The 26620-nt window shown below is 49.7% G+C and overlaps 1 protein-coding gene across 2 annotated transcripts in view; it reads right to left on the minus strand.

The window, feature by feature from the left end:
- The window catches only part of PRICKLE2 (prickle planar cell polarity protein 2), a 329276-nt gene that overhangs the window by 24654 nt on the left and 278002 nt on the right, over nt 1–26620 (minus strand). For both annotated transcript variants that reach the window (XM_077760258.1, XM_077760257.1), the window contains 3 exons: nt 26369–26559; nt 23380–23566; nt 17011–17889 (listed from right to left, as the gene is read on the minus strand). In XM_077760258.1, coding sequence (XP_077616384.1) covers nt 17011–17889; nt 23380–23566; nt 26369–26559 — 1257 coding nt within the window. The remainder of the gene's footprint in view (nt 1–17010; nt 17890–23379; nt 23567–26368; nt 26560–26620) is intronic.

Raw genomic sequence — 26620 nt, forward strand, 5'->3', positions numbered from 1 at the left:
GCTCCCTCCCACCTGCCCTCCCCTCACCGGAAAGAGCTTCTGGTCTCACGGAGAAGAGGAAGAGCAGAAAGGAGAAAGGAAGCAGGATGGGCTGGCCCAGTCTGATGGTGCCCATGGCTGATCAGCGGGACATGAAGTGCCCCTTGCTTTCTCCATGCCAGGAAACACGGAGTCCCTACACCTGGTAGAGCACATACAGTAGTTAACTACTGTTTCCCGAGTACAACTAAAACCAGGTAGGTCAAGGGCAGGCATTCTCAACCTTACCAACATTTGGGGCTGACAGTTCTCTGTTGGGAGGTAGGGCTGTGCACTTGAGGATGGTTTTGCAGCCTCCCCAGCCTCTACTCCCTAGACGCAGTGGCATCCCATGGGGCACATCCACATGCTGCCAGACACTGCCACAAGTCCCCTGGGGAGTAAGATCACCCTCATGGAGAGGCTCGGGGTTACGGTTAGAAGCACAGGACCCACGTGCTGGGATCCTGGCCCAAATCATCCACTGCATTGTGGTCCTGAGCACATTATTCAGCATCTCCAAGCCCTGGATTCCTTATCTGCAAAATGAAGATGATGGGATGCATATGTTTCAAGGCATGATCATCAAGATTAACCAAGGAGGGGTGCCTGGGTGGCTCTGTCGTTTAAGCGCCCTACTTCAGCTTGGGTCATGATCTTACGGTTCATGAGTTTGAGCCCCACGTCAGGCTCTTTGCTGACAGCTTGGAGCCTGGAGCATGCTTCCGATTCTGGGTCTCCCTCTTTCTCTGCCTCTCCCCCACTTGTGGTCTCTCTCTCTCTCTCTCTAAAATAAATAAACATTAAAAAAAAAGACTAACTAAGGAAAGTCTGCTTTAGTTGTTAACACAGTGTCCCATGTTAGAGGCTGCATAGCTGCCAGCTCTATTTTTGACAGTAGATCTTAGTCGCCTTGGGGATGGACAGAGAATGGTCTCTGAACAAGAGGGTGGGAGTGCAAAGAATCAGAAACTCTGGCAGGGTGGGGGTGTGAGAGTCTGTGTTTAGTTTATTAAAAAGCGGGCATGCCTTATTTTAAAAAACGCCACTACCAAAACTTGGGAAACACTGATCTGAATCCGGACTGTCTGAAGCAGAGTTGCAGAGGACCTTGGTTCTGTTAGAATGAGGGAAAGCAACCAGAAGGTGGACAAAGAGGTGGGGCTCACCTGTCCCAGCTGGGGGCCCTCATCTTACAATGGCAGCCAGCCAGGGAGACTGTCTTGGCCATGCCGGGTGGGCTGCTGTGGGCCTCGTGTGCTCTGAGGGGCTGGGGAGCTGTGAGGAAGGGAAGCGAACAATAAAAGGTGCAGAAGACGATTTTTCGAGGGGCCTGTGGCAATTGGAAGACCCTGTCTATTTCGGCTTCCCATGCTAATGTCTCTCTAGAGAACCCGTCTTAACCGAGAAAGACCTAAGCTGCGTGTAAACCCCCTTTCCTCAGGCACAGTTAAGGGGCGACGTCACCAAGGGCCACGTCCTTCTTCTTTAAGAGCTTTTCACTGACACAGAGAAACACGGAGGAGTGGTGATGTGGAGACTAGCGAAGTCCACTTACCTGTTCACTAGCTATGTGACCCTAAACTCTTTGGCTCTTAGTTCTCTTATCTCAAGGGGAGAACCGCTGTAATGGTTATTGTTTATTGTTATCTGCTTGGCTTTTCCATTTTGGTCCTTAGTTACAACAGCATCACAATACATGGGTCCTGAGAACATTCCACATCTCTGTTGATGTGCAAGCAACAAACATTTTTTTAGTGTTTACTATGATCTATGCATTGTATTCAGTGTTTTCTCATTTAATTCTGTAAGGGTTGTGTGAGGTATAGGTGAGGAAATTCAGGCTCAAGAAGTTCAGGTTATTGGCTCAAGGTTACAGGGATGAGAGTTGAACAGGGGCCCTATCTGGTTCTTGAGATTATCATCTTTTTTTTTTTTTAAGTTTATTTATTTTGAGAGAGAGAGAGAGCATTCACATGCATGAGCAGGGGAGAGACAGAGAGAGAGGGAGAGAGGGAGAGAATCCCAAGCAGGCTCTGAAATGTCAGCACAAAGCCCGATGCGGGGCTCAAACTCATGAACTGTGAGCACATGATCTGAGCCAAAATCAAAGAGTCAGAAGCTTAACCAACCGAACCACGCCCAGGTGCCCTGAGACTATCACTTTAATGGCAATTTCCAGTCCTTTTGGGTAGGATTTGGTAGAGCAAAGACGGTGCTAGAGGGCATTTATGTACGTGCATAAGTGAGCACTCTCTCCCTTGAGATGCACTACTTCACACAGAGACAAAGGGCCCACCCAGGGCAATAAAAGCAGAGCCACCTCACAGATCACACCAGAAGCCAGAAACGAATGCACCCGATGAAGAATTTGGATTTGCCTTAATACCTTGCTTCTCAATCTTTTCTGCCTGAAAGAACTACCGGGGAGCATTAAAATATTCCTTTGCCCAAACCAAGTGCCAGACCAGTTAAACTGGACTCTTGGGGATGGGGCCCGGGCAGGTGTATTCTTCACACCCCTCAGAAGAGTCCATGAGTGACCAAGATTGAGAGCCAGTGCCTAAGTGTTTTAGCATCTACCTTACATCTAACCAATAGGTGTCTCATCACATTTTCCCTTAAAAGAGATTATTAAGAAGACCTGGCAGCCATTTTCTTTAGAGTAAGTATTAAATATTCACTTTAAACCTTCTAGGTTTGAGGTAGGAAGTCCCATGAGATATTGGCTCCTTTTTCCATGTTAACGGCAGCCAAGGGCCTCAAACATTTGTAACGGTGAGCCTTGGTCACCACTCAGTGGATCTGACCTATTTGTGCATTAGTGAAGGTCTCAGCTCCTGTCTTACCACAGTGATGAGATGCTAGAAGCAAGAGCAGTGTTACTTTCCTCCCAACAATATAAAATCCTCCAGCTGAACTTCTGGATATTGATTGGCCTTAGGAAAGGGATTCTGAGGAAAGATGGATGGTCCAGAGCTTTGAAGGTTAAGTGAAAGCCTGCTGTAATTTCAGCAACACCCACCCGGGAAAAATGATAATTTCTCACTCTTTCTTCTTAAGGACCAACAAACGTATCCAAAGAAACCTGGAGTCTATTTGCCAGGGTCAATACTACCTAATTTGTGAAATTAAAAAAGAAGGGGGTTTGTGAATCATACTTCCGCAGAGCATATGTTTTCAGGGTTACTGGTTACTTAAGGGAAGGCTTTTGCATTAATCAGACTTCTGTATTAGTTGCTTGGCTAAGCTAGGGTATCTGGGGTAAAAGTTGAATGTGCTGCAGATGTGAAACCCAGGATATGGCTGAGCCAGAAATCAGCACTGAAAGGAAAAGTAAGCTAGAGCAATAGGAAGAGCAACAGAAAATGTTTACAAACTTTTTTTTAAACAAATCTTTTTTAAGTAATGTGTTTTCCCCTTAATCTCCCCAACACATGATATTTTTGACCTAAAATGCTTCTCTATACACCTGACTTTGCTTTCTCAACTCACTCTGTAAGTCATCTGACTTTTTCTACTTTAAGACACCCCACTGGAAAAGGGGACGAGGGCAGCGTTCTCAGAGGGATTCCAGGGGGTTGAACTGGAGCCAGCAACAAAATGTGAGTGCTTCATAGCTCTAAATATAGCTCTCTCCCCCTTGATGACTCTGCTGGCCTGCTTTCAGTTGCCGGAGCTGCACAAATTCTTGCCTCAGGGCCTTTGCACATGCCACTCCTAAGGCCAGTGGCTTCTTTCCCCTCCCCTTCTCTTCCTGTGTAACACCAAGTCCTTCTTATCCAATTCTTTGCTTAAATGTCACTTCAGAGAGCTTCCTGACCATCCTTTTTAGGTGGTTAACCTTCAATATTCTCTATTCTTGACCTTGCTTATTTCCTTCTTGGCACTTAGCACAATCTGTCTTTCTATGTGTGTTCGTATATCGCCTACTAGATTATAAACCATCACCATCCTGTTCTCCCCTGAAAGCTGCACCAGCGGCTGGCTCTCTTACCCTATGGCTTCCCGTGGGGCTTGACTCATGGGAGGGGGGCAGAGGGCAGAGGGTGAGAGAGGTCAAGGTGTTGCCCTGGCTCTTTCTGGCAGGCCACAGGTTGGCTGCAGGTCTGTACCTAAGGCCTTCATTCCCACTCACTGGCCCTCCTTCATTAGGCTTTAATTACTCTGTGTATTTCCCACATTTCCACCCAGGGCCATGACCTGCACAGGGACTCGGTCTGATTTATTCATCAATGTATAACTGAAGCATGGCAGGTGCTCAATAAATATTTGTCGAATAAATTAATATAAAACAACTACGAGTCAAGATTTAGAAAAAAAATAAGGAGGGCACTCGTTAGGATGTTCTACGTAAGAGACGCATCACTAAATTCTCCTCCTCAAGCCATTATGACACTATCTGTTAACTAACTGGGATTTAAATGAAATTAAAACAAACAAAAAGTCTTTCTCTTCCGTATTCTGTTTCCTGAAACAGTCTTATATCAAACTCTAGTATAGAAAACAGATGAAACAGGGTCGCTGGGATTCTGGGTGGTGGGTGGAGACAGCAGAGCATGGTCCCTGTGTAAATGGCCACCCAGCATATTAGAGATGTATTGTGAGCGAATGCTGTGGAGGAGGCTGTGACCTCTGATCTTGTGTATACAGTTGTGGCACACAGTATTAGGGGCTGGGTGGAGACTGAATATTTACATCTGAGTGCTCCCAGGAGGACTTTGGGTTCAACTGGTGGAAGACAATGGGGTTGGGGGGGTGGGGAGGAAACAGCACTTGTGTGAACCGACTAAGAGTGTCCACTTACGTATTTATTTATTTGGCCATAGTCTTGGGGCTCAGAGGAAAGCTGGGGTAAAAAATTACCCTCCAGTCTCACGTGCTCCATCTAACAGTGCCAGATAAAGGTGTGTCAACCACACACAACGCCCCAACTACAGAGGCCCCCACCACACACGGATTCAGAAGCCAGCAAATGACAGAGGAAGCCATCTGCCTCTCGGGCAGCCCTAATCCCTAACAGAAAGAAAGTCACAAAGGACAGTGCTCAGGTGACAGAAAGCCCAGCCCGCTTATGGGTCACGGTTCACTCAAGGATGGGGAGATTTGGGTTGGAGAACGGCATGGGAACCTCGGGGCCAGGCTGGAATTCCTCTCTCCGGCTGGAAACACATCTGCAGATGAGGGCCTGGCTGGGCCTGGGGCTGATGACGATCTCAATGGGAAACTTCTCTTGTCCCTCCCATTGGCTTCCTAGCTCAGGGCCCAAAGCAGAGCCTGTTTCTCATACAGAGACTCAAGGAACAAATGAACTCCTCTAAGCTGTGGCGAAAGGAATCCTGAGAAGTTAATTGATGCTGGGGAGGGAGAGGGGAGGGAAATCAGCGGGGAAAAGGCTAAAGTCTGGGAGCTGGCAGTGGCCTTTCTCACAGGGGGAAGGCCAGGCTCCATGAGCACCAATAGGTATTACACGGGCATAATATGGCAGCCTCTTTGAGCTGGGACAAGGCTGGCAACTGAGGTCCAGAGAGACAGCGTTCATCCTTCTGGCTGTAATCATTCCCGAAGATTCAAGCATCAGAGCTCTCCAGTTGTGGGCGTCAGCTTGGGTCTGGATTGCTGGCCCCTACGGACCCGCCAAGCGTCATGCCCACCCTTCCCTTCCGGCCCTCTCCTCCCATCCCTGTATGTGAAGGGTTTCTGAGTTCCATTCCCTCTTCCCTGTCCATGCTAAGTGAGCAATGGGTGGAGGCAGAGCTATAGGAAGTGGCAGGAGATGGGCACCTGGGCCATCTGATGGAAGGAGCAATAATAACTTTCAAATACTGAGTCTGCCATGTGCCTGGCACTCAATTAAGTGCTTTCTGCATATTACTTCACGGTTCACAACAGACATTGATATTCATGCTCTGGGACGCTGAGGGGGGTAGCGGAGAGATGTAAGCCACCAGCCTGAGATCACAGAGCTAGAAAGGCAGTGGGATTTTAGCCAGGTCGGTTTGACCCTTCAACACTAAAGCTCAATGTGTGCTGCAGCTGGAGTCAGAGCAAAAAGCAAAAAAGCCTCTTTCTGCTGCAGAGGAAGCTTCTGGAACGCCTGCCCAGGGTGGCTTCCTGATGTGACAGAGGGCTCTCCTCAGATGTGTTCTGAGTGCCTTCCATGGGAAGTGATCATTTCCAGTGCAATAGCCCGTGTCCAGAACAGGCTTCCTCAGCCTTGGCACTGCGGGCATACGGGACGAGAAGGTTGGCTGGGTCGGAAGGTGCTGTTCTGTGCCTTGTAGGATGGTCGGCAGCGTCCTTGACCTCTACCCACTGGAAGCCCCTGGCACCCTGCACCCCATGTTGGGAACATTCTTAACATTGCCCAATGTCGCCCCTAGGTGACACAATCCTCACCCCTCCCTGCTCACCCCTAATGAGAACTACTGACCTAGGCTGCCCCATTCACACTGGGAGGGCATTTGTGTACAAATGCGGATTCCAGGTAAAGGGAACTTTTCTTGTTTTTTCTTTTTTTTTCATTTTAAATGGTTATTTATTTTGAGGGCAGGAGAGAGAGAGTTCACACGTGCACGCACGAGTTGGGAAGGGAGGGAGAGAATCCCAAACAAGCCCTGTGCTGTCGATTCAGAGCCCTACACGGCTTTCCATCCTAAAAACCATGAGATCGTGATGTAAGCAGAAATCAAGAGTCGGACACTTAACTGCTTGAGCCACCCAGGCGCCCCTCCCCTGATCTTTTGACCCAGGACCCAGTATCCAGACATAAAGGAAGAAATTTAAAAAATGAGTTAATCTAGGCTGCTCTTGTCTTCAATCCTCTCCCAACTCTAAGCTCAATCTGCTCCCGAGGAAAAGACACAAGTAAAGGCTGAAGTGGACTTTTCAATGCCTTTGAAAATCAGCACCTCTGGCTTAAGAGGCAGCCATCAGGAAGTGTGCTGCTGCCCGGTGAGCAGTGGCAAGCTCTACACTGCTCACTGCTGGGGAGCACAGAGTCACGGCCAGGAACGCTCTCGGCTTCGGCATCGGAGTAATGCTCACAGGTGGCCTCGGACTGATAACACCCTCCGGGGGGTAGATGGGTCTGGGCAGGAGGACTGACTCCAAGAATCCCTGAGACTCTACACAGGTGACAATCAAGGCATCTGTTCCAACGGAAGGCCCAGGGAACAGAAATACACCAAAGGACATTTTCTACGGCTTTCTGCAAAGAGCAAACTGAACAGGTTTTGGCCCCCACTCCTTGTCCATGGGAAGCATAAAAGAGAAAAAAGAAGACAGAGCTGGGGAATCTGCAAACGGGGACACCAAATCCTTGGGCGGCGAAGAGTTGAGAAAGGCTCTTTTCTGGAACAGAGGAAAAGAATGGGAGGGAAGTATGCCCGTTTTAGCTAAGTGGATGGGGAATTTGGCATGACATTTTTAAACCGTTCGAAGTTTCTGGACCAAAGAAAACACTAGGCTCTGTCTTCTCAACTTTGTGTTGGAAGGCACAGACTCTATCTTCTAGACGCTGCCCCGCCTGTTTACTCAGCCTGATTGGTGACAGCTGCCTCCCAGAGACATATCGTGGTCTGGTTCCGATTTGGGAAGGGCAGGCGGGAGGGGATGCTTAGCAGAACATGGCTGGGAAAAACACACACACAGACAGCTACCTGGGGGTTCAAGGTGATGCTCATGAAAATTATACGCAGTTAACCAACCAACCAACCCACCTCAAATTCATAGGAAACTCTCGTCTCCGGGCCTTTTTATCTTCATGTTAATTTATAGCTAATACAGGCCCCCTTTGGAGGTGAGAGGGTTTTATGGTCTACTTTTTCTGTTGTGTTCAATGACAATGCCAAGACCACCAAATGCCCTTGGCAAGGATTACAGTCTTTCATATTTAGTCCATACAATGTAACTAAGAAACAAACCGTCTGTGTTTCAGATAATGTGCTCTTGACTTACTAAGATGCTATTTGCTATTTGATGTCAGGGACCTCTTCAGAGCTTTTTAGAAGCAGCATAATCTAATTTTTCTTTTGTCTAAGCAGGAAGCTAGACTCACGGCTAAGGGAAGATGTAAAGGAACAACCATGGGAGAGAAGAAAGTTCTGACCACAGACAAGCTGTGGAAGAGGGCTGATCGCTGAGGAATGAGGTGAGGAGTCTGGGTTTTTCTAGCTCAGCATTCCTTAAACTTAGCAGGCCTAAGAGTTCTGTGGCTGCATTTTTTATTAGAAATGTTGAGTCCTAGGTCTGGGCCCTGAGGAATTCTGTTGATGGGTCTGGGATGGGCCCAGGAATTTGCAGTGTTGACAAGAATCCCAGATGAATAAAATGTAGGTGGTCCCCTGGTTACTCTAACTGATGGAGAGGATGGTGACTGCTTACATGGAAAACAGATTCCCCGAAGCTGCCTCAGGTGGCTTGTACTAGGAAGTTTGTTTTGTTTGTTGGTTTTTGAGAGAGAGAGAGAGAGAGAGAAAGAGAGAGAGAGAGGGGGTGTGGGGAGAGGGGCAGACAGAGAGGGAGAGAATCACATGTAGGCTCCACATAGCGCAGAGCCCAAAGCGGGACGTGACCCCATGACCCTGAGGCCACAACCTGAGCCTAAACCGAGAGTCAGACGCTCAACTGAGCTAGTCACCTAGGCACCTCAGGAAGTGGGGTCCTAATCACACTCCTTTCCAGCGCTCTGGGAGGCACATCACTCATGGGCAGAGGAGGGGTGGTTGGCACCGAATCACTGAGGGCCTCCCTCATCCTACCAGAACATTCTGTGGAGGAGATGCTCTAATGAGAAGGTCAAGCAGCTGGCTAGAAACTGAGCCAAACTATTTAGAAAGTTTGATTATGTTTATAAGGAAAAAGAGAGTCAAAGTACATTTTGTTGATGTAAGTCAAAGGAAATCGCGATTTAAATACAAATCAGTTCAGGAACCACCTAAATGTCCAATTCCAGAGACGCTGTGACATCCACTCGACTGAATACGAATACAGTCATTTAAATGGTGACACACGCTATGAAAACAAGCTGATGACAGAATGCAAATGAAGAAATTCAGGACTCAGAATATTCAATATGTTTACAATTCAGAAAAATTAATGCACCAGTCTACAGGGGAAAAACCGGAAAATTCACCAAAATACTAGTGTTAGTCAAGTGGTAAAGCTGGGATTTCTCTTGTACATTTTCCTAGTTACTCATAGTTTAAAAAATTGACCATAGACACCTGAGATTCAAGGCCATTTTCAGGTGAATGGGAGCTAGGTCGTTCCCCTTTGTGAGAGTCTCAAATTTGAAAGTTCCAAGAGAAATGTACACAGGTTCTTTAAAAATCTACTCTACAAAATCCTGTACTTGTCTGAAGAGCCGATCGGCCCCACCCTGGGTGAGTTTTCCAGGGTTGCCTTTTCAGTTAGAAAATGAATAAAATCAGCAATCTTTTCTCCCCTGTCAGCAATGACGGTTACTTACTCTGGGTACAGATGACTGCTCACGCCCAAGGAGGTTATAAATAAGCCTCGTGAATGGTTATTAAAAACCAGGACACTGGAAACATTTCTCTGAAACCAGAAAACTTCAGGGAGACTATGACCTAGAGCAGGGAAGGCGTCACCCCCTCCAGGCTGAGCTCTGTCCCAGCTGGTCTGTCCAATGCTCCCTGTCTCTCTCCCTTGGTGCGAATATTCTCTGCTTCCAGACATACCACAAAATTGACTCCCAAAGAGAAACACGAGATGAATAGATTCTGCTACGATGTTCACTCTGCTGGTTTTCATCTGGCCCCTGGTCTGTGAGTCTGGTTCAGAGCCATGAAATACTAGCAAGAGGGTGCAGCTTCCCTAAGAAACATGGAGAAAGCCACCCTGTGGGATCAAGTCAGCAACCTGAATCACATCCTCAATGTTCAGCAGAGGGGTGGGCTCTGTCTAGCCTGGCCCTTGGAAACTTCTCCTTGCTGGCCTGAATTGCGCACCTTAAAGTCACCATGGGGACCCGCCCCTTTGTCTCCAGAAAGCCATGGCTAATACACTGAATGGACATTAGGTGTCAAGTTCACATGATGGGGTTTCTCGAGGAAGGAACCAGACCTGGGGTCAGTCTCAGAAGGACAGGATGCCTGTGGCTCCAGGAGAAGACACCCATGCTATTGACTTCTTACAACACAATCTCATTTCCTTTGAAGATACTACTTTGATTTCTCTTTGAGAAGCCCATTTCCATTATCAGCCCCTACAGAATAGGTGGGCTTGACCCCACTGCCTCAGTACCGGGATGGGTACGTGACTCCAAACAGACCAATGAGAGCCATCATTCCTTGGCTCCTCCCACCACAGCAGTTAAAAGAACTGTTAGGTGACCCAAGCTGGGCAAATGAGACTCAGTTCTGGGAATTTTGATGACACTATCAAGAAAGATGAGCTCCCTTTCTCCTTCAACTGGTGCTAATGGATGTTAGTTAGCTGAGAGCTGTCACCAGCCATCACCAGCCCTGGGAAGAGCCCACCTGAGAATGAAGTCAGACGGCGGGGAGAAAACGAGAACCGAGAGAAGACAAGAAGGACATCATTTAGGCACCTGCATCCAACTGTTCCAAGAACCAAAACTCTGTGACCTTTGCAGACACTTGATTTAAAAACAACAACAGACTTATTTGTTTACACCAGCTGAGTTGGGATTCTGACACTTGCAAACCTGAGTTCTGTAATTCCGGGGAACGAAGACAACTTCAATGCGTTTTCCAAGTAGATGCCAGGCTGGCCCTTGAGGCCAATGGGTAGGACTCTCGGTTTGCTAATGTGTAATTCCAGGCTGAGCCACCCATCCTTCTCGACGGAGGGAATGAACACAGGATCTGGGCCGTGCAATTTATGAGCACGATGGAGGTGTGGCCACTCAAGTAATGGGTGCCAGCTGGTTCGGAGGTTTTCCCTGACAATTTAAGTAAAGAAAGTGGGGTAGAGGACGCATATCCAAGCTATGCAGAAGCAAAGGAGACGTGTTCCTGCCCAGAATTAAATATAGAAGTGTTCTGCGTTACGAGGATTAAGAAACATTTCAGACATTCTTGGTGAAGTGAGCTGTTCCAGCTGTTGCTTCAGATCGCCACTCTGTCGCTTCTCATTCTCTTCCAGTTTGCCAGCAATGCTGAAAAGTTTCCCCAGGACCCCCTAGCAATCAATAGGTCTTGGTGTTACACAACGAAGCATCCCTTGTCAAGCTGTGTGGGGACCAGAGGTGTGGAGATGCCACCGCACTGCAACGCTGATTAAGGACAGCAGGGAGCCTTAGTCGTCTCTACTTACCCAGGCCAATGACACATGGGCTATCAGCTGATGCTGGTCTGGGTCAAAAAACACAGAGTAGGCAAACTTCTGGACATTTCTAGGTTTTCCATTTGCTTCTCTTCTGTCTCTCAGGACCCCTCCCCCAGGGGCACTGTAAACCTCGGCCAATTTCCTCTCCTAGGTCATCATCATATCCATCCTCTTCTCTGAGTCTTCACTGTTGTTTACACCGTGGGCCTTCTTGCAAGTCTTTATACTTGCCTCATGTTCCGACCATGGGGCCTTTGCACATGCTGCTCTTGCTGCCCCAAATCCTTCCCTTATCCCTTAGGCATCACTTTTTCAGGATACCCTTTTTGACCTCCCTGACTGGGCTATATCTCTCTTAGCCCTCATTTACCACAATTTCATATTGTATAATTAGACGATTACTATCTGTTAAACTCCACAGGACTGTGCGGGGCAGGAAGGTAAGTGCCTTGTCCACCTTACCTCAGCTCTGCATCCCTTGCACAGGCCATGGCACCTAATCATATTATCAGCTAACAGCATGGAGCACTTAGAGGATATCAGGCACTGGTCTAAGTTCTTTACAGGAATTAACTCATTAATTTCCACAATAAGCCTATAAGGCACTGCTGTCACTTCATTTCAAAGATGGGGACCTGAGTCACAGGAAAGATAAGCCAACTGCCCAAGGTCACCACATAGGTATTAAACCACCAAGTCCAATATCTACCTCTGGCAGACTGGTCTTGAGTCTGTGCTCTCATTCACTCCGCTGTGCCTCACAGGGTGGGTGCTCACATCACACTGGCGGGCAGAATGAATGAATGAACAAATGAATGAACAGAAATCACCCTTTCTTTCCCATCTCATCTGCATCTCCTTCCTTTAGGCCCCAGCTCTGCCTGACGCAGCCACTCGTACGGCATGTGGCTGATCCTCAAGCAAGAGCCGTGTTCACTGCCCTGCATCAGGGCCCTTTGCCGGGGACCAGCTGACCGTGTCCAGCTGTCCTTTGCTGTGGCCTCTGCCTGAGGCGACCAGTCCCCATTCTGCTCTGCACCCGGCCCCAGCGCAACCAGAACCGTGGCCCTAACTTGCACTACACTCTTGCTGTCCATTCTGTGAGTGCCTCGTGCTGGGGGCCAACCCCTGGACATTCTGCTCTTGTCTCCGTGGTCGTTAAGTGCCTCCGACCCAGGCAGGTCACTTCGGACCGCCCCTTCGCTCCTGCCCTGCCAGGGCCAGACAGACATCAACAAGCTGGCTGTGGCTGGAAAAGAAATCCTGGTCCTTTTACATATGGTCACTATGCAAATCCTGATCCTGACCGTGACCCTACCTGTGAGGATTACAACAGAGAGGTTAAGAGCAAGGGCTTTGCAGACTATCACACCCAGGATCCACGGCTCCCCAGGACCATGGGGAGGTCACAGCTTCTGTGTACTTCAACGTACCTATCTATAAAATAGGGTAAATCATCAGGCTTATCTCATAGGGCTATTATGAGGATTTAAAGGGATGTTCTATGTGAAATCATCACATCAGACCACACTCTGTGGTCTCACGGCTGTCTTCAGTTACTGCCATCATCAGCATCCACATGTGCCATGGTGTGCTGATTAAGGTCAGAGGCCCGCAGCTACAATGCCCAAGTCTGAATCCTGCTCCTCCACTTCCAGGCTGTGTGGTCTTGAGCTATGCAGAACCTCTCTGTGTCTCACTTATGTCATCTATGAAATGGGAATATCAACAGTGTCTACATCACAGGGATACTGTGAGTTCACACTACTGTACCTAGTATGTGACCAGCACCCAATAATGATGGCTGTTGATGCTGTTACTGTCATCTGTGAAACTGGGATCACCCTGGCTGCATGCTGCTCGGGAGGCGCGGTCAGGCGATGGCAGGGTTCAAGGGCTTCTGAAACCTACATCCTACTTCTACTTCTACACAGCGCTCATATAAATGGCAACCATGCTCGCTGACTCACTCTGTGTGAGTGTAAGGGATGGACTGCGTTTTCCAAGGAGAAGGGACAGGATGCTCTTGGTTCTAAACAGAGAGGGGAGGCGTCAAAGCCCAGATTTAAGGCTGGCAAGCCACTGGGGCTGTTTTTCCAGATCTGTTCAAAGGGAAAATGCTGTCTACCAAAAGATCATGCTTCATGCCAGAGTAAACACTACAAACTTTTCCAACAACATGATTTATTGACCACGGAAATAAAAAAAAAATCCTTCATCCTGAAAACCAGCTTTCACCTAAGGATCAAGGCGTTTCGACAAAGCCTTCTAGGACACTAACCTGTTACTTACACGCTGGGATGCCAGGATTTAGAGATACACGGCTCTGAGCACTGCCTTCTCAAAAGACAAAGGAATCATCCAGCACAATTTAAATGCAGCAGTGGGGGGTTGGCAACAAAACGGCCAACTTTCCAAGTCTAGTAAATATCGTGTGTGTGTGTGTGTGTGTGTGTGCACGCGGGCGGCATAAAATCTAGAAGGCTATTTAAGCTTGAATAGTTTTGCTCCAGGTTTGAATATTAGCTGTCATCTTTCTTCCACGCTGCTGTATCTGACAGATCTATGGAAACATGGAGGCACAACAGGCATTTCTTCAGTTCCCTACTTCTCAGGCTGTCCACATGCTGGTTTAAAAAAAGAGGATCCCACGGGAACGTTTTCAAGCCTAAAAATGCAAACCTGCACAGCTGGGGAAGTTGGGAGATGTCAGTAGCCAAAACATTCCTAGAGGCCCAAACTCTGCACCAGTATGTTTGGGATAAGAACGGAATACTAACGAAAGGCATCAGGTAGCCATTAGAGAAGGTCTTCCGTGTCACGGGCTATATTAACGAGTTTAAATGCATGATCATGTAATTCTCCCAAAAACACCGTGAAGGAAGTACTGTTATTTACCAAATTCCACAGATGAGGTAACGCGCCTTAGAGAATGTAAGCAAGGTGTTCAGCTCCGACATGATGAAGGCTGGATGTGAACTGGTAACCCCAAAACATGAACTGTCTATCTGAACACTGGGACTCATGTGAGAATTTCCAAAGAGGCAAATGATGGGGTTAAACGTGTGCCCATCTTACAAGCTCACTTCCTTCCTCCATGGGTGCTGTCCAACAGAGCGGCTGTGAGCTCTGTGTGGCCACGGAAATCAAAGGCAATTTCAAATCCCGCCCCTTGTCGATGAGCCCAAATGTGGCTAATATAGCTGGCGGCCAGAAGTTTTAATTTCATTTAATTTTCATTAATGGAAATCCCAACAGTCTCACGGGGCCGTTGCCTCCACTGGACAGGGCTGATCGGCGGCACTGTTTTAGCTGTATCAGACGTGGTTCAAGGATGTTTCACCAAAATCCCACAACAGCGGGGCATGAGGTGCTCTGCCCCAGGACCCGGAGAAAATCACGGGGATAAATCCCTTACCTCTTCTTTAGGATCAGAGACAGTACGTTCTTCAAACAGAATCACATGGCCTTTCCAACCTCTCCCGACCCCCAGATCTCCCGATTTTCTCCTAAGTCACAGCACAAGGGGACACAAGTCCAAAGAGAAAAACCGAAGAACAAATGTTCTCAAACAGTGGTGGCCTCAGCTTCAGCGGGGTGGAGGGTGGGGGGTGGGAGTGTGTGGCTGATTGAAATGAAGGTTCCTGGGTGCCCCCACAGTGGGCCTGGGGGGGTGGCCCTGGGTTCCGTGATTGAAAGAAGCAGCCAATGTAGATTCTAATGCAAGTGGTCTAGCTTCAGAGGCTGAATTATGAATTTATCTCCTGGCCTCTTAAATAACGATAGCATGTACATTTTTCGAGAATAGCACAAACTGGGCTGGAAGCCCGGTGGCCATCACTCTGCACTAATTGCTCACTTCTGTGACACCAGGCAAGGTGCTTAGTCACTAAGGCCTCATTTTTGTTTCATCTGAAACAAAATACCTGCTATATGGCCCCCTAGGACAAACGAGGGCATGAATGTGAAAGCATCTGAGACAGATAAGGGGTGAAAACCACACTGTACAGACATTCTACAGGTCAGAGACACATTTTGCTTGTCTCGCAGAGAGTTTCAATCTATTTTACATTTTAAAAATCCACACTTTTGACTGGTCTGGAGAAAGTGGAATGGCTGGCAACTCGGTATGATTAAGAACATTGCTCTGGGGTCCCAGGCACAGTTTCAAACCCCCGCTTGACTTTTTAAGAGCTGGGTGACTTTGGGCAAACTGTTCAACTTCTCTGTGCTTCAGTTTCTTCAACTCCGAAATGGCGATCTTAAGAGTATATCCACAGCACAGGGCTGGGAGGCTTTAATTAAGTGAGCTAATATTTATAAAGTGCTCAGAACACAGTCTGGCATGTGGAAAGAGCTCTAGAACTGCTAGTTGAAGAAATAAACATCTTTGCACGTGGCCACTACCAGCTGGCGCTGAGCGCTGGCTGTCAGCGCCAGGTGGGGCTGACGTGCACGTTTATCACAAGTGCCACCAACGCCCCTTTGACCATGGGGCTCCTGATAGAAGGGGTGGACATGTGTCTCCCTCCTTGGGTGTTCTGTCCATAAGGGAGAGACACACTTAGTGCATCTCAGAACAGTCCTTCTCACTTATCTGTGAAGGAAGGAGCTGTTTTTTATTTTCAATCCACTGCACACAGACAGGTGGTCGTTCTGAGCATGACTGACAACAGGACATGCCGTATGCAACTCACTCGTGGGATCCATGACGCCCTGAATGGTCTGTACCTGCACACGTAAGACAAGCCCACTGAGCATGCACGTGGATGTTGCAGCAATGCCAAACTGGTCTAAGAGTTTCTAAACATCATCATTTTCAGTACTTAGCGTCCCTCGGACTGTGGCTAGCCTCCTCCCTCACTTTGAGGAGCACTGTCTTAGAGAACATCTACACCTGTGTTCACAGGCACACAAACCAGCTGGACGATTTGGCTGGGGAGAGCTGGTTGGATTCTCTCTCCCGCTTACCCCCCTTCTACCCTTTTCAGCCTGCCTGCCTTCTCCTGTCTACCCGCATTTCTTTTCTCTTTACCTACTCATTAAAATGAGCTCCCTAATGGGACACTGGGGCTCAGAACAGCCCCGCAAGCTATCGTGGATGCTCCGGTGTCTCAAGCATTACCCAGCTTTGCAAGTACCGCCCCCCAGCTCACAGCTTCCTCTGCTCCTGAATGTCGTCTCTGGCCAATAGCACCTGCCGAGGCCCATGGCTGCCACATCCTCCACAACCTCGTCCCGGAGCTGTTCTCCAGCAGCCGGAAGCCAGTGACCGAAGGACGCGGTGGTGTGGGACGTCAGCCCCTCTGTCGCAAGAGGGAGCCAAATGTATGACACAGCTCAGCCTCCAGAGCCCCAGTGGGATCAGGTTGAAGTCAGACTCCAGCCCAGATCGCACTCTTCGCCTGGCCCCTCCCCCCACCCTGGGCCAGCTCTCTCCTTCCCCTTCTCTGGGAGCATGCCCTGAACACGCCACAGGCATCTTCACCCCTGTCTCAGGCTCTGCTTAGAGGGAATGCGTACAAAGACCGAAGCCATCTGAAACTGGGGCTCCCCGTCCTGGACAGTCTGTTGAAGGAGGACACATGGCGGGAACAGCATGAAAGTCCTGATGACCAGCATCAGGTCACCCAGAGATTCCCTCTGCTCCCTGTTTCCCAGGTCAAGAGAACCTACCTGTTGCATTGGACAGGGCCAGTGACTCCATGGACCCCGGAGGGGTCTGCTCTGTGGGCGTCATGTCCTCGGTGTATTTCAAGGAACTGATGGGATGGCGGGTCCGGCACTGCTGAGCGGATATGCCCCCTTCCTCCTCCTCCTCCTCCTCCTCCTCGTATTTGGGGACCGGGATGCTGCCCCGGGTTTCGCTAAAGCTCTGACTGGACATATCACTGTAGCTCTCCTGCGACCGCAGCCGTCCCGGGTAGTAGTCCTCACGGCATTCCTTCATGAAGCTGCCACCGTGCCCCTTCATGGCCAGCGAGGCGCTCCTTTTGGGGTTGCTGAAGTGCTTGCCCCACATGTCAGGCTGGGCCCCGGCCCCTTGCCCCCCCGGGCTGTAGGAAGTCCTGATGTTGCACTGGCTGAGAAGCTGCAGAGGACTCTGGGATTGGTTCTGCTCCATCTTGTTCCCATAATGGTAGGGCTCGTCCCGGCTCCTCCAAATGGGGTCTCGGTTGAGGCTGGGCGTCTGGCTGGACAGGCTGAGCAGGTCCATCTGCAGTGACAGGGGGTCCACGTCGGCCGACAGCCGGTTGGAAGTCACCTGCAGCTGGCTGTGCTGGGGCAGCATGGGCTCCTCCGTCTTGCCCTTGTTCTTGCCGATCTTGGCACTGCGCCGGGACTCCTTGGCCCGGGCGTTCTGGAAGGCCGAATCAGACGAGTCTGAGCCATTGGGGTCCTCCCCGGCACTGCAGGCCCGGGAGCAGAAGATCTGGCCCTGCTTGGGGAGGAACGGCCGCCCCAGAAGCGATTTCTTGCAGTGAGCGCAGCAGAAACAGGTCTCGGTGGCATGCCAGTGCTGGCCGTCGTAGGTCATCTGACCTTGGTCGATCCCTGGGGATAGAAGAGACATGGAAGAGGCTGACAAGTTGCTCAGAGCCCTGGACTACCATGGGAAACACACAGCGTCCTGGTTTGGCTCAGGGTTCCAAATACAACAGAATAAACTCCGCAGATCAATAATCAGGACCTCGCACGAATGGTATTCATGTCCTATTATGAGAGCCCCCCTGTTCTACCAGTCAGCTGCCTCTTAACTCATTTGCTCTGAAGGAGAAAAACTAGTTCCAAATGGTCCGTGCAGGAATCCTTCTGCCTGGGATACAGTCTCCCACACAAAACAGCACTAACGACACTAACACATGTCGTTAGTGCTATTAGAAGACCGCTTTAAAAGCTTTGCACGTGGGTAAACTCCTTTAACTCCTCCGCTGTAGGAGGGAGGTTTCTAATATGATTTCCATTTTTCAGATGAGAACGCAGAGGCACAGGAAGGTTAAATAACTTGCCTAGGGGTGCCTGGGTGGCTCAGTCGGTTAAGCATCTGACTTCGGCTCAGGTCATGATCTCACAGTTTGTGGGCTCAAGTCCCGCATCGGGCTTTGTGCTGACTGCCAGCTCAGAGCCTGGAGCCTGCTTCGGATTCTGTGTCTCCCTCTCTCTCTGACCCTCCCCTGCTCATGCTGTCTCTCTCTCAGAAAGAAATAAAACATCAAAAAAAAAAATTAAAAAAAAAATTACTTGCCTAGCTTAATACAACTAGGGATCGCGGGTGAAATCTGTATCCAGAAGTCTTGCTCCTAACCATGACATTGATACTTTCTCTTTCACTCTACTTGGGGGACTGCTCAAGTGCCAACTCCTTGGAGGAGTCCTCCTATACACCTGAGAGCATCCTCTCTACCATTCTTCACCCTGACCTGCTGGATTTTTCTTCACAGCATGCACCGTGCTGGACATCGCACCACTACGGACGTACATCTGTTTGTTAATTCTCTCCGCCCACTAGAAGCAAAGCTCTAGGAGAAGAGGATCATTAATTTTTCGTGGCATGTCCAGGAGCACGGCCTGATGTCTCAGAAGGGCTCTTTACACATTGAATGGATGAACTGAATCCCATACCAAGCAGAGGCCATTCAGATGAAGAAATCACTGTAACAGTTCAGTGGAAAATAAACACGTGGATTTCAACACTTGGAAACGCTTGGGTGTGGTTCATCAAAGCTATTCTCCATAAGCATGCACGCCCTTTCCTTACTATCATCAGGGAAGGAAGAAACGCACTTCCTCCCCCATGCCAGGGCCGTCCCCGATTTGCACAATCCTGTTTCACCTGCCCTTCAGGAACCTCCCAGAGCCCCGAGAGTTCTTCCTTCTCAGCATCGCTCCTGCCCCCTTGCTGGTGCTGGGGCTTGATCTCCCTGTGGGACACCATCTTCTCGCCACCCCCGGGCCATGAGCTTTGGGCAGGGCTGAAGCCACACTTGGACCTAGCACTGGCCAGGAAAGAACTGTACCTCTGACCCCGGGGACTGAGTTAGAGGTGGGCACAAGACCTGCACGAGTCCAGTGGGAGGGGCACCTTGGACTGTGGCTAAGACACTGATGCGCGGAGGCTCTCTTTCGACAGCAGTTGCTAAGCTGGCAGAAAGGAAGTCTGGACACGTCGGGGTCCCCCCTCCTGTGGGGCGAGCCCATGGAGTATGCAGTCTCATGGGATTGCTGTAGGATGGAAGGGGGCCTCTGCAAGACTCCTGATTTCTGAAAATAAATATCTTTCCAGAAATGTGGTAGAACTAATGACACGGACAGTCCTGAACCTGGACATCCCAGGCCTAACTTGGGGAGACTTGTCTACAGAGGTGATAAACAAGAAACTGGAGAGCAAACTCTACCCAGAAAAAGAGAGAGGTAGGAACAGAAGGCAAAAGGCAAAGCAGCTGTCCTGGCCTCCCTGGCTCCCTCGCGCCCACCTTCACATCCCTGGGACGCAGGGAGAGAGAGGCACAAGGCAATTCCTTGCCTACGCGCTGTGCCCCCACCTAAGAGGTCTCTGTTTATTTGGGAGTCTGGCCCTAGGGACCAAGAAGGGAGTTTGAGAGGGACAGGTGCAGCCACAAAGGACGCTCTATGACAAAAGGGTCACTGTGGGAATCAACTTGGCCTTCCCAGGAGTGAGCGCTGGCGGACAGGACCCAGAGCTGAGCTTGAGCCACATGTGCTCCCCAGGCTCCTGGGACGGTGTCAGAGATGCATAGCCCTGGAGCACAATCCTCCCTCCCTCGGAGGGAGGCCTCAGGCATCAGATGAAGAAAGGGTCGCATCCCATCCCAGCCGGTTGAAAAGATGCTGAGGCCCGTCTGCTGAGGTTCTGGGCTGTTTCTGGCCTGTGTGACCCCAAGCAAGTGGCTTCATCTGTCTGAGCCTCAGTCCCCTTCGCAGTAAAACCAGAAGAATACTAGTTCTGACTTCACACGGCTGCTGTGAGTTAATATGCAGAGGGTGCAGAGATCCGCCCGTGTCGGCTAGCTCCTCTCGCTGCTCTGCTTCTCCTGTTTTACTTTGTTTTTTAATGTTTTACTTATTTTTGAGGCAGAGACAGAACTTGAGAAGGGGAGGGGCAGAGAGAGAGGGAGACACAGAATCTGAAGCAGGCGCAAGGCTCTGAGCTGTCAGCGAAGAGCCTGACTTGGGGCTCGAACCCATGAACCATGAGATCATGACCTGTGCCGAAGTCGGAAGCTCAACTGACGGAGCCACCCAGGTGCCCCAAGCCTCTCCTGTTTTTTAGGAGGTCTTACTGTGCTTCTCCCTCTCTGCTCTGGGGGCCACTGCCCAGACGTAGTCCACAAAAGAACCCCAAGGCCAGCTCGGTCGGCCCTGCCCTCCCCTCTGGAGGGCTGGGCTGATACCCCACTGCCCTGCATCCCAAGTGGCCTCAGCCTCACCCACTCCCTGTCAGAAGCATGCAGGAAGCCTGGTTCCCGGATGCGTCCCCCACCAGCTGCCTCTCGGCGCTTCTGCAAGCAAGCGTGCACAGATGTGGCAGCAGGGGCCCCTCCTGGGGACGGGGCCTCACAGGAAGGCTGGGCTGGGCTGGGGCGAGCAGAGGGGAGGCGGGTTCCAAAGTGCCCAGCAGGCAGCACAATGTGGTCCCCGATAAACATCCCCAATGGCAGACGGTCCGCTGAACTGGTCCTGAACTCTCAACATCTGGAAAAGGGCTCTGCTCTTCCACATCTAAGCGTTCCTCTTTAATTCCCCCCTCTAAGCCCCGTAAGCCCTTCTCGGAGGGTGTGTGTGCGCGCCTACTGCTGCTACAGCCCCGGTCTGTTTATAGGACTGTTTACTCTGCGGTGCGCAGGCAAAAGCACTGTTGCCCTAGCAACGGCTGCCTGATGCAGGGTCCGCTCTGAGCGGCTGTATAAATATGGAATATTTGTGTCATATGGTCAGAGCAAGGCACCAGGAGATGGTGGTGTGCATGACAGAGCACACCCTTCCACTGTTGCAGGAAATCAGGTTTCACGGAAAAGTAGATTTAGAAAAAAAAAATCGGGGACAGCATTTTAACTGCAGCAGTGAGAATACTGTGGGCCACAGAGGTCCCCTTTCCTGGTAAAACATTGGTGCCTTTTTTACGGATTTAAGAGGGAAGGAGGAGGGAATGCCAATCCAAGTCGCAAACAGCTAAGAGAGAGAAAGAGAAGAGGACAGAGGGTCCTTCTGAGGAAGACATGCTGTGGTTACAGGCAGATTTTCTCCCTTCCAAGTTGCTGGGCAAACATTCTAAGCGTCCGTTTCGGGAGAGGCTCTGGAGCATCCATGTAAAGGGACCGAAGAAATGGCAACACTAGTGAGGAGGGGGTATCGTGGCTACAGGTAAGGTGTCTGCACCCTTAGCACCTCTCAGCTGAGCAAGTGCCGACTGGCAGACCCAGAATGCACAGCGGCAAAGCCGGGGTCCAAAAGTTGCACCATCTTCCTCTGATGCGCCCCACCTTGTCCTTCCTCACGTGGCCAGCCACCTGCCCAAACCAAGCTCCCCGTTTCCTAACTCTTCACATCAAAGCAAGTCCGTTTCGCTGTTTTGATCTTGTGAGAAGTGGACGCTGCTGAGCACCTGGGCGAGGCCTTCAGGGGTTGGGGGGAAGTGGATTTGCACAGCACCCAGGCCCTGGGAAGGGAATACCGCTGGATGATATGGTTGCCCTGCAATGTTGAACCCCGGGCCCGGCTGGGACTCCAGCTCAGAAAGGCCTCATGCGAGCGGGCCTGGCTCTGTGGGACGGACTGCCCGGCAACAAAGGACCGCTGAGCACATAGTAGGTGCTTTGTCCACAGCGCTGTGATCTTCATCAGCTTACAGAGCTCTCCCAGCTACTAGCTAATTTTTCATTGAAAAATATCACTTGGGATGAAGCAGGAAGACAAAATCACTCCTCTCTGTTTCCAATATAATCTAAGTGGGACCACATGGGTGCCCAGAATGACTGTCTCCACACCTGCCCACTACAGGTGAGAAGCTGGCGGTGTCCGAGCAGATTTCAGGGAACCGCACGGGCCACAGGAGGAGCAGGCCACGGGTCTCACCGACATTCACCCGCTGCGAACTCTTCCATTTTCCTTTTTAAAGGGTGGCTCCTTCTCAAGGTGCCAGGACAGGTGAGCGGAAGGAGGAAGCCACAGATGCGGCATGATCTGGAAGACTGTTGAAGGGCCGAACAAACTGGTCATTTGCACAGAGAAAATGACCGCCGCCATCTCAGATCTGCGGCTGGGCAGGGAGGGTTTAGAGCTCATAAGCTCTTTCAGGTTCTCTTGCTTCGTATTAGGCTGGGTCAGCTTTAGCTGATTTTGTTGTTGTTGTTTTTAAAGACATGTTTGCCAGAAACCATTTGGTTTTCTTGACCATCTCTTTCTACAAGAGGACTTTTTTGGGTCCTCCCTCCATGGATGCTCAAGTGTTTCCAAGGATGCTATGGAAGACATCTGTTTATCTTTTCCCTCATGTTTTCCTTCCGGGACCTCTCGCCTTCCCCTTGGTTGTGAGGGCCGGACAGCCCATCGCCCCATCTCGGGGGTGGGGCCGTGATGCAGACCAAGGGAAATGCCCTCCGCTCTTGTTTCCAGGGTGGAACACATGACCCAACCAGGGACGATAAGGCTCCTATCTGGAGGAACTCATTCGGATTCTAAAACACCCATGGCCCCGCTCCTTTGGAGAAGGCAAGTGCTGAGATGAGGTCGACGTGGGGCGTCCTCCCGGCCAGCATGCAAAGACAGCTTGCTTTTCCGCTGACAAGAGAAGGCAGCTCAAGCTGAGCTGAGACACAAAGGACCCAAAAGCCCAGACTCTGTTGGAACCCTTGAGCCATCCCTATCTGAAGGGAGCACGCTCTTTGGCCTCTCGAGTAACAGGAGCCAAGAGCTTCCCTTTTTCACTGAAGCCCCTGTGAGTTGGCGAGAGGGACTGTCACTACACCAGACACCGAGGGGACCCAGCTGCAGGAGGACTGAGCTGGGCACCCAGCGCCGCCTCACCTATGTGTTGAGCACAGGTGTCGCAATATTCTGCGTACAAGGACTCGAAGCAGTGGCAACAGTAGGGCCTTCCCTCCTTCATGATGTAGCGCTGGCCGCCAAGCACTGTCTCGCACTCGAAGCAGCAAAAGTGTTTCATGTGCCAGTGCCGCCCCTCAGCTTCTGTGCATTCGTCTGCAAAGATGATCTAGAGGTGGGGAAGCCAAACGATCAGTGGTTAAGACCCAGCCACGCGAAGGCACTTTAAAGGACAACAGCTACGGGGGCCCCAAACTAGAAGGATGGGAAAGCAGGTCCTTCCCGCAAATTACTCAAGAGAAAGGCCATTTGTATATGCATGTTCTAGATCGTTATCGGTTCTCACATTGGGATTTGCCTAAAGCACAATTAAGCACAGTTTCTGGCCTGGCCAGGTATGAATTTAGCCACATTTAATAAGAGAAATCTTGTTCTACTCTGAAGAATATGAGGCAAGACCAGAAACTGATAGCTCATGGGCATCTGGATAACACATATATGTTTTATTTGGCTGATACGCAATCTTTTTAAAAACAAGAAATGTCACGTTGATGCCTGGAATCCTGGTTTCTCTGTTGAAAATAGAGCATTTGAGAAGAGGGACTGCTGCTTCCAGATGAGTGTTGAGTTCTTGAGCCCAGTCCTATTCTTCACCACTCACAGTTGTCTTAAAATGTGTCACCTTCATGGATAAGACCTGCTTTGTCCTCAAGAGCATTTGTGCTTTGACCTCCAAAGCGGAATTTTTGAAATTTCAAAACACAGATTTCAAAGCTTACTACAGACCGCAGTAATCAAGACAGTGTGGTGCTGGAATAAAAATAGACAGATCAATAGAAGAGACATAAAAGTCCAGAAATAAACCCAAGCATTTCTGGCCAACTGATGATCAACAAAGATGCCAAGGACATTCAATGGGCAAAGAATAGGCTTTTCAACAAACGTGGCTGGGACAGTTGGATAACCACATGCAAAAGAATGAATGTGAACCATACACAAAAATTAACTCAAAAGGGATCAGAGACCTAATGAGCCAAATACTAGAAAATGCTTAAAAGAAAACACAAGTGTAAATATTCATAACCTTAGACCTAGGTTTCTTAGCTGAGACACTGAACAAAAACAACCAGTAAACACATGAAAAGATGCTCAACATCATTACCCAATAGTGATATACATTTCAAAACATACATGTGATATTATTTCGTACCCACTAAGATGACTATAATGAAAAAGTAATTGTTGGGGAAGATGTGGAAAAACTAGAATACTGTTCACTGGCGGTGGGAATGTAAAAGAGCAAAGTTTCTCTAGAAGAGAGTCTGGATTCCCTCAAAAGGTTAAACACAGAATTACTGTATGAGCCAGCAATTCCGCTCCTGGGTATATGTTCAAGAAAACTGAAAAGATATGTGCACACAAAAACCTATATGCATGTTCATACCGCGCTGATCATAACAGTCAAAAAGCGGAAAGAACTTAAATGTCCATCAGTGGACAGACAGCTCAACATGATGTGATGTATACACATGAGTGAGTATTACTCACCTTTGGGAAGGAATCACATACCATTACATGCTACAACATGGAGTAACCCTGAAAACATTACTCTAAATGGAAGAAGCCAGACACAAAAGATCCACTCATGTGAAATGTCCAGAATATGTAAATGCATAGAGACAGAGAATAGACTAGGGGCTACCAGGGACTGGGGGAAGGGAGAGTAACCACTAATAGATCCAAAGTTTCTTTTTGGGTGATGAAAATGACCTAGGATTAGACAGCAGTGACAGGCATACAACTCTGTGAATATGCTAAAACCCACCAAATTGGACACCTAAAAAGAGTGAACCTTATGATGTGTGAATTACATCTCAATAAACAAAAATTTCAAGACACTGAAATCAGCATATTCTTTGGCCATCAGGTAACAGAAAGTAGGAGGAGCACTAATTTCCAGAAGTAGAAGAAACTGAGGCAAAGCAGCTGCCAGGAATTAGAGAGGTGGGACTGAATTCAGTTTCCCAAATACCTGTCTAGACGGTCTTTCCAGAACATCACCATTAGCTTTAGAATCCAAATTAGTTAAGGCGGGTCGACTTCCTCCTGGAAAACTGAACCTCCCCTAGGCAGGTAGCAGTCGGCTGTGGCTGAGAAAGGGGAGGGCTCCCTACAGAGACCCACACTGCTGTCTGCAAGGTCAGCCAGAACCCCAAATCCCTTTTGTGCAGGAGGAAACCCCTCTTCAAGAACCTTCCCCAAATTATTCCATAAAGGCGGTCAGGTTTAGAACCTTCTCCTTTCTCCACCAAATGTAAAACAAAAGCTTTTTATAATATATATAAGCTCCAAACTTTTGAAGCCAAAGCACGTCTTCTCTTCTTGCAGCTCGTGGTGGGAGAAAATACCAGGGATTAGCGTGGTACTCCAGTCTGCCTTCTGACCTAGGGTACCAAATTCAAGGGCCTCTCAGCACGTGGGGCACAGCTCTCCAAAGGAGGTGTGCCTCTGCCTCCTGACTCCTCATCGGAGCTTTGCTCGGTTATGGGAAAACCAACGAGTGCCACCAAATGTGACACTTCTTCTTCAAACCCGGTTGCTCACTGAAGCTCAGGAATGGGAACTTAAGTGCCATGCCGTGACTGACTACTCCTTGGGATCCGGGCTGAAATCGGACGCTGCACAGTGCCTTTCCTTAAGAGTTGAGGACTGAGCCAGTGCCAGTGACCCTCCCCAGCTACAGAAACTGCTTTCCTGCTTGGGTGCCTGGGAGATGACCACTTTCGGACAGGCTAGCAACCAGGGATGGGCAGGGCTTGCCTCTTGTGAGGGTTCACAAAAGAAGGTGGAGCGGCCTATGGTTTTCTGTGCAGGGATGGGGTATGTGGGGGGGAGTGTTGGGGGGGTATGTGGGGAGGAGTGAGGGGTGATGACGGGCAGGGCTGTGAGCCCCCGGGCAGTGTGCTCTGACCTCATCACAGGCTGCGCAGCGCGGCTTCAGGCACTCGGCGTGGTGCCTGCCACAGTAGATCTTCCCATCCTGGTAAAAGTAGATCAGGTCCACCAGCAGCTCGTTGCAGACGGTGCATATGAAGCACGGCGGGTGCCAGCAGACCCCGTGGCCGGCGNAATCAGACATATCAGTACCAACACCGGCCCCGTCTCTCAGGGCCGCGCATTTCGGATAAAAGACCTCCACTGCCACCAAGAGCGGAGTGCCGGG

This window comes from Crocuta crocuta, unplaced genomic scaffold (assembly GCF_008692635.1).
Source record: "Crocuta crocuta isolate KB4526 unplaced genomic scaffold, BGI_CrCroc_1.0 scaffold213, whole genome shotgun sequence".
Lineage (NCBI taxonomy): Eukaryota > Metazoa > Chordata > Mammalia > Carnivora > Hyaenidae > Crocuta > Crocuta crocuta.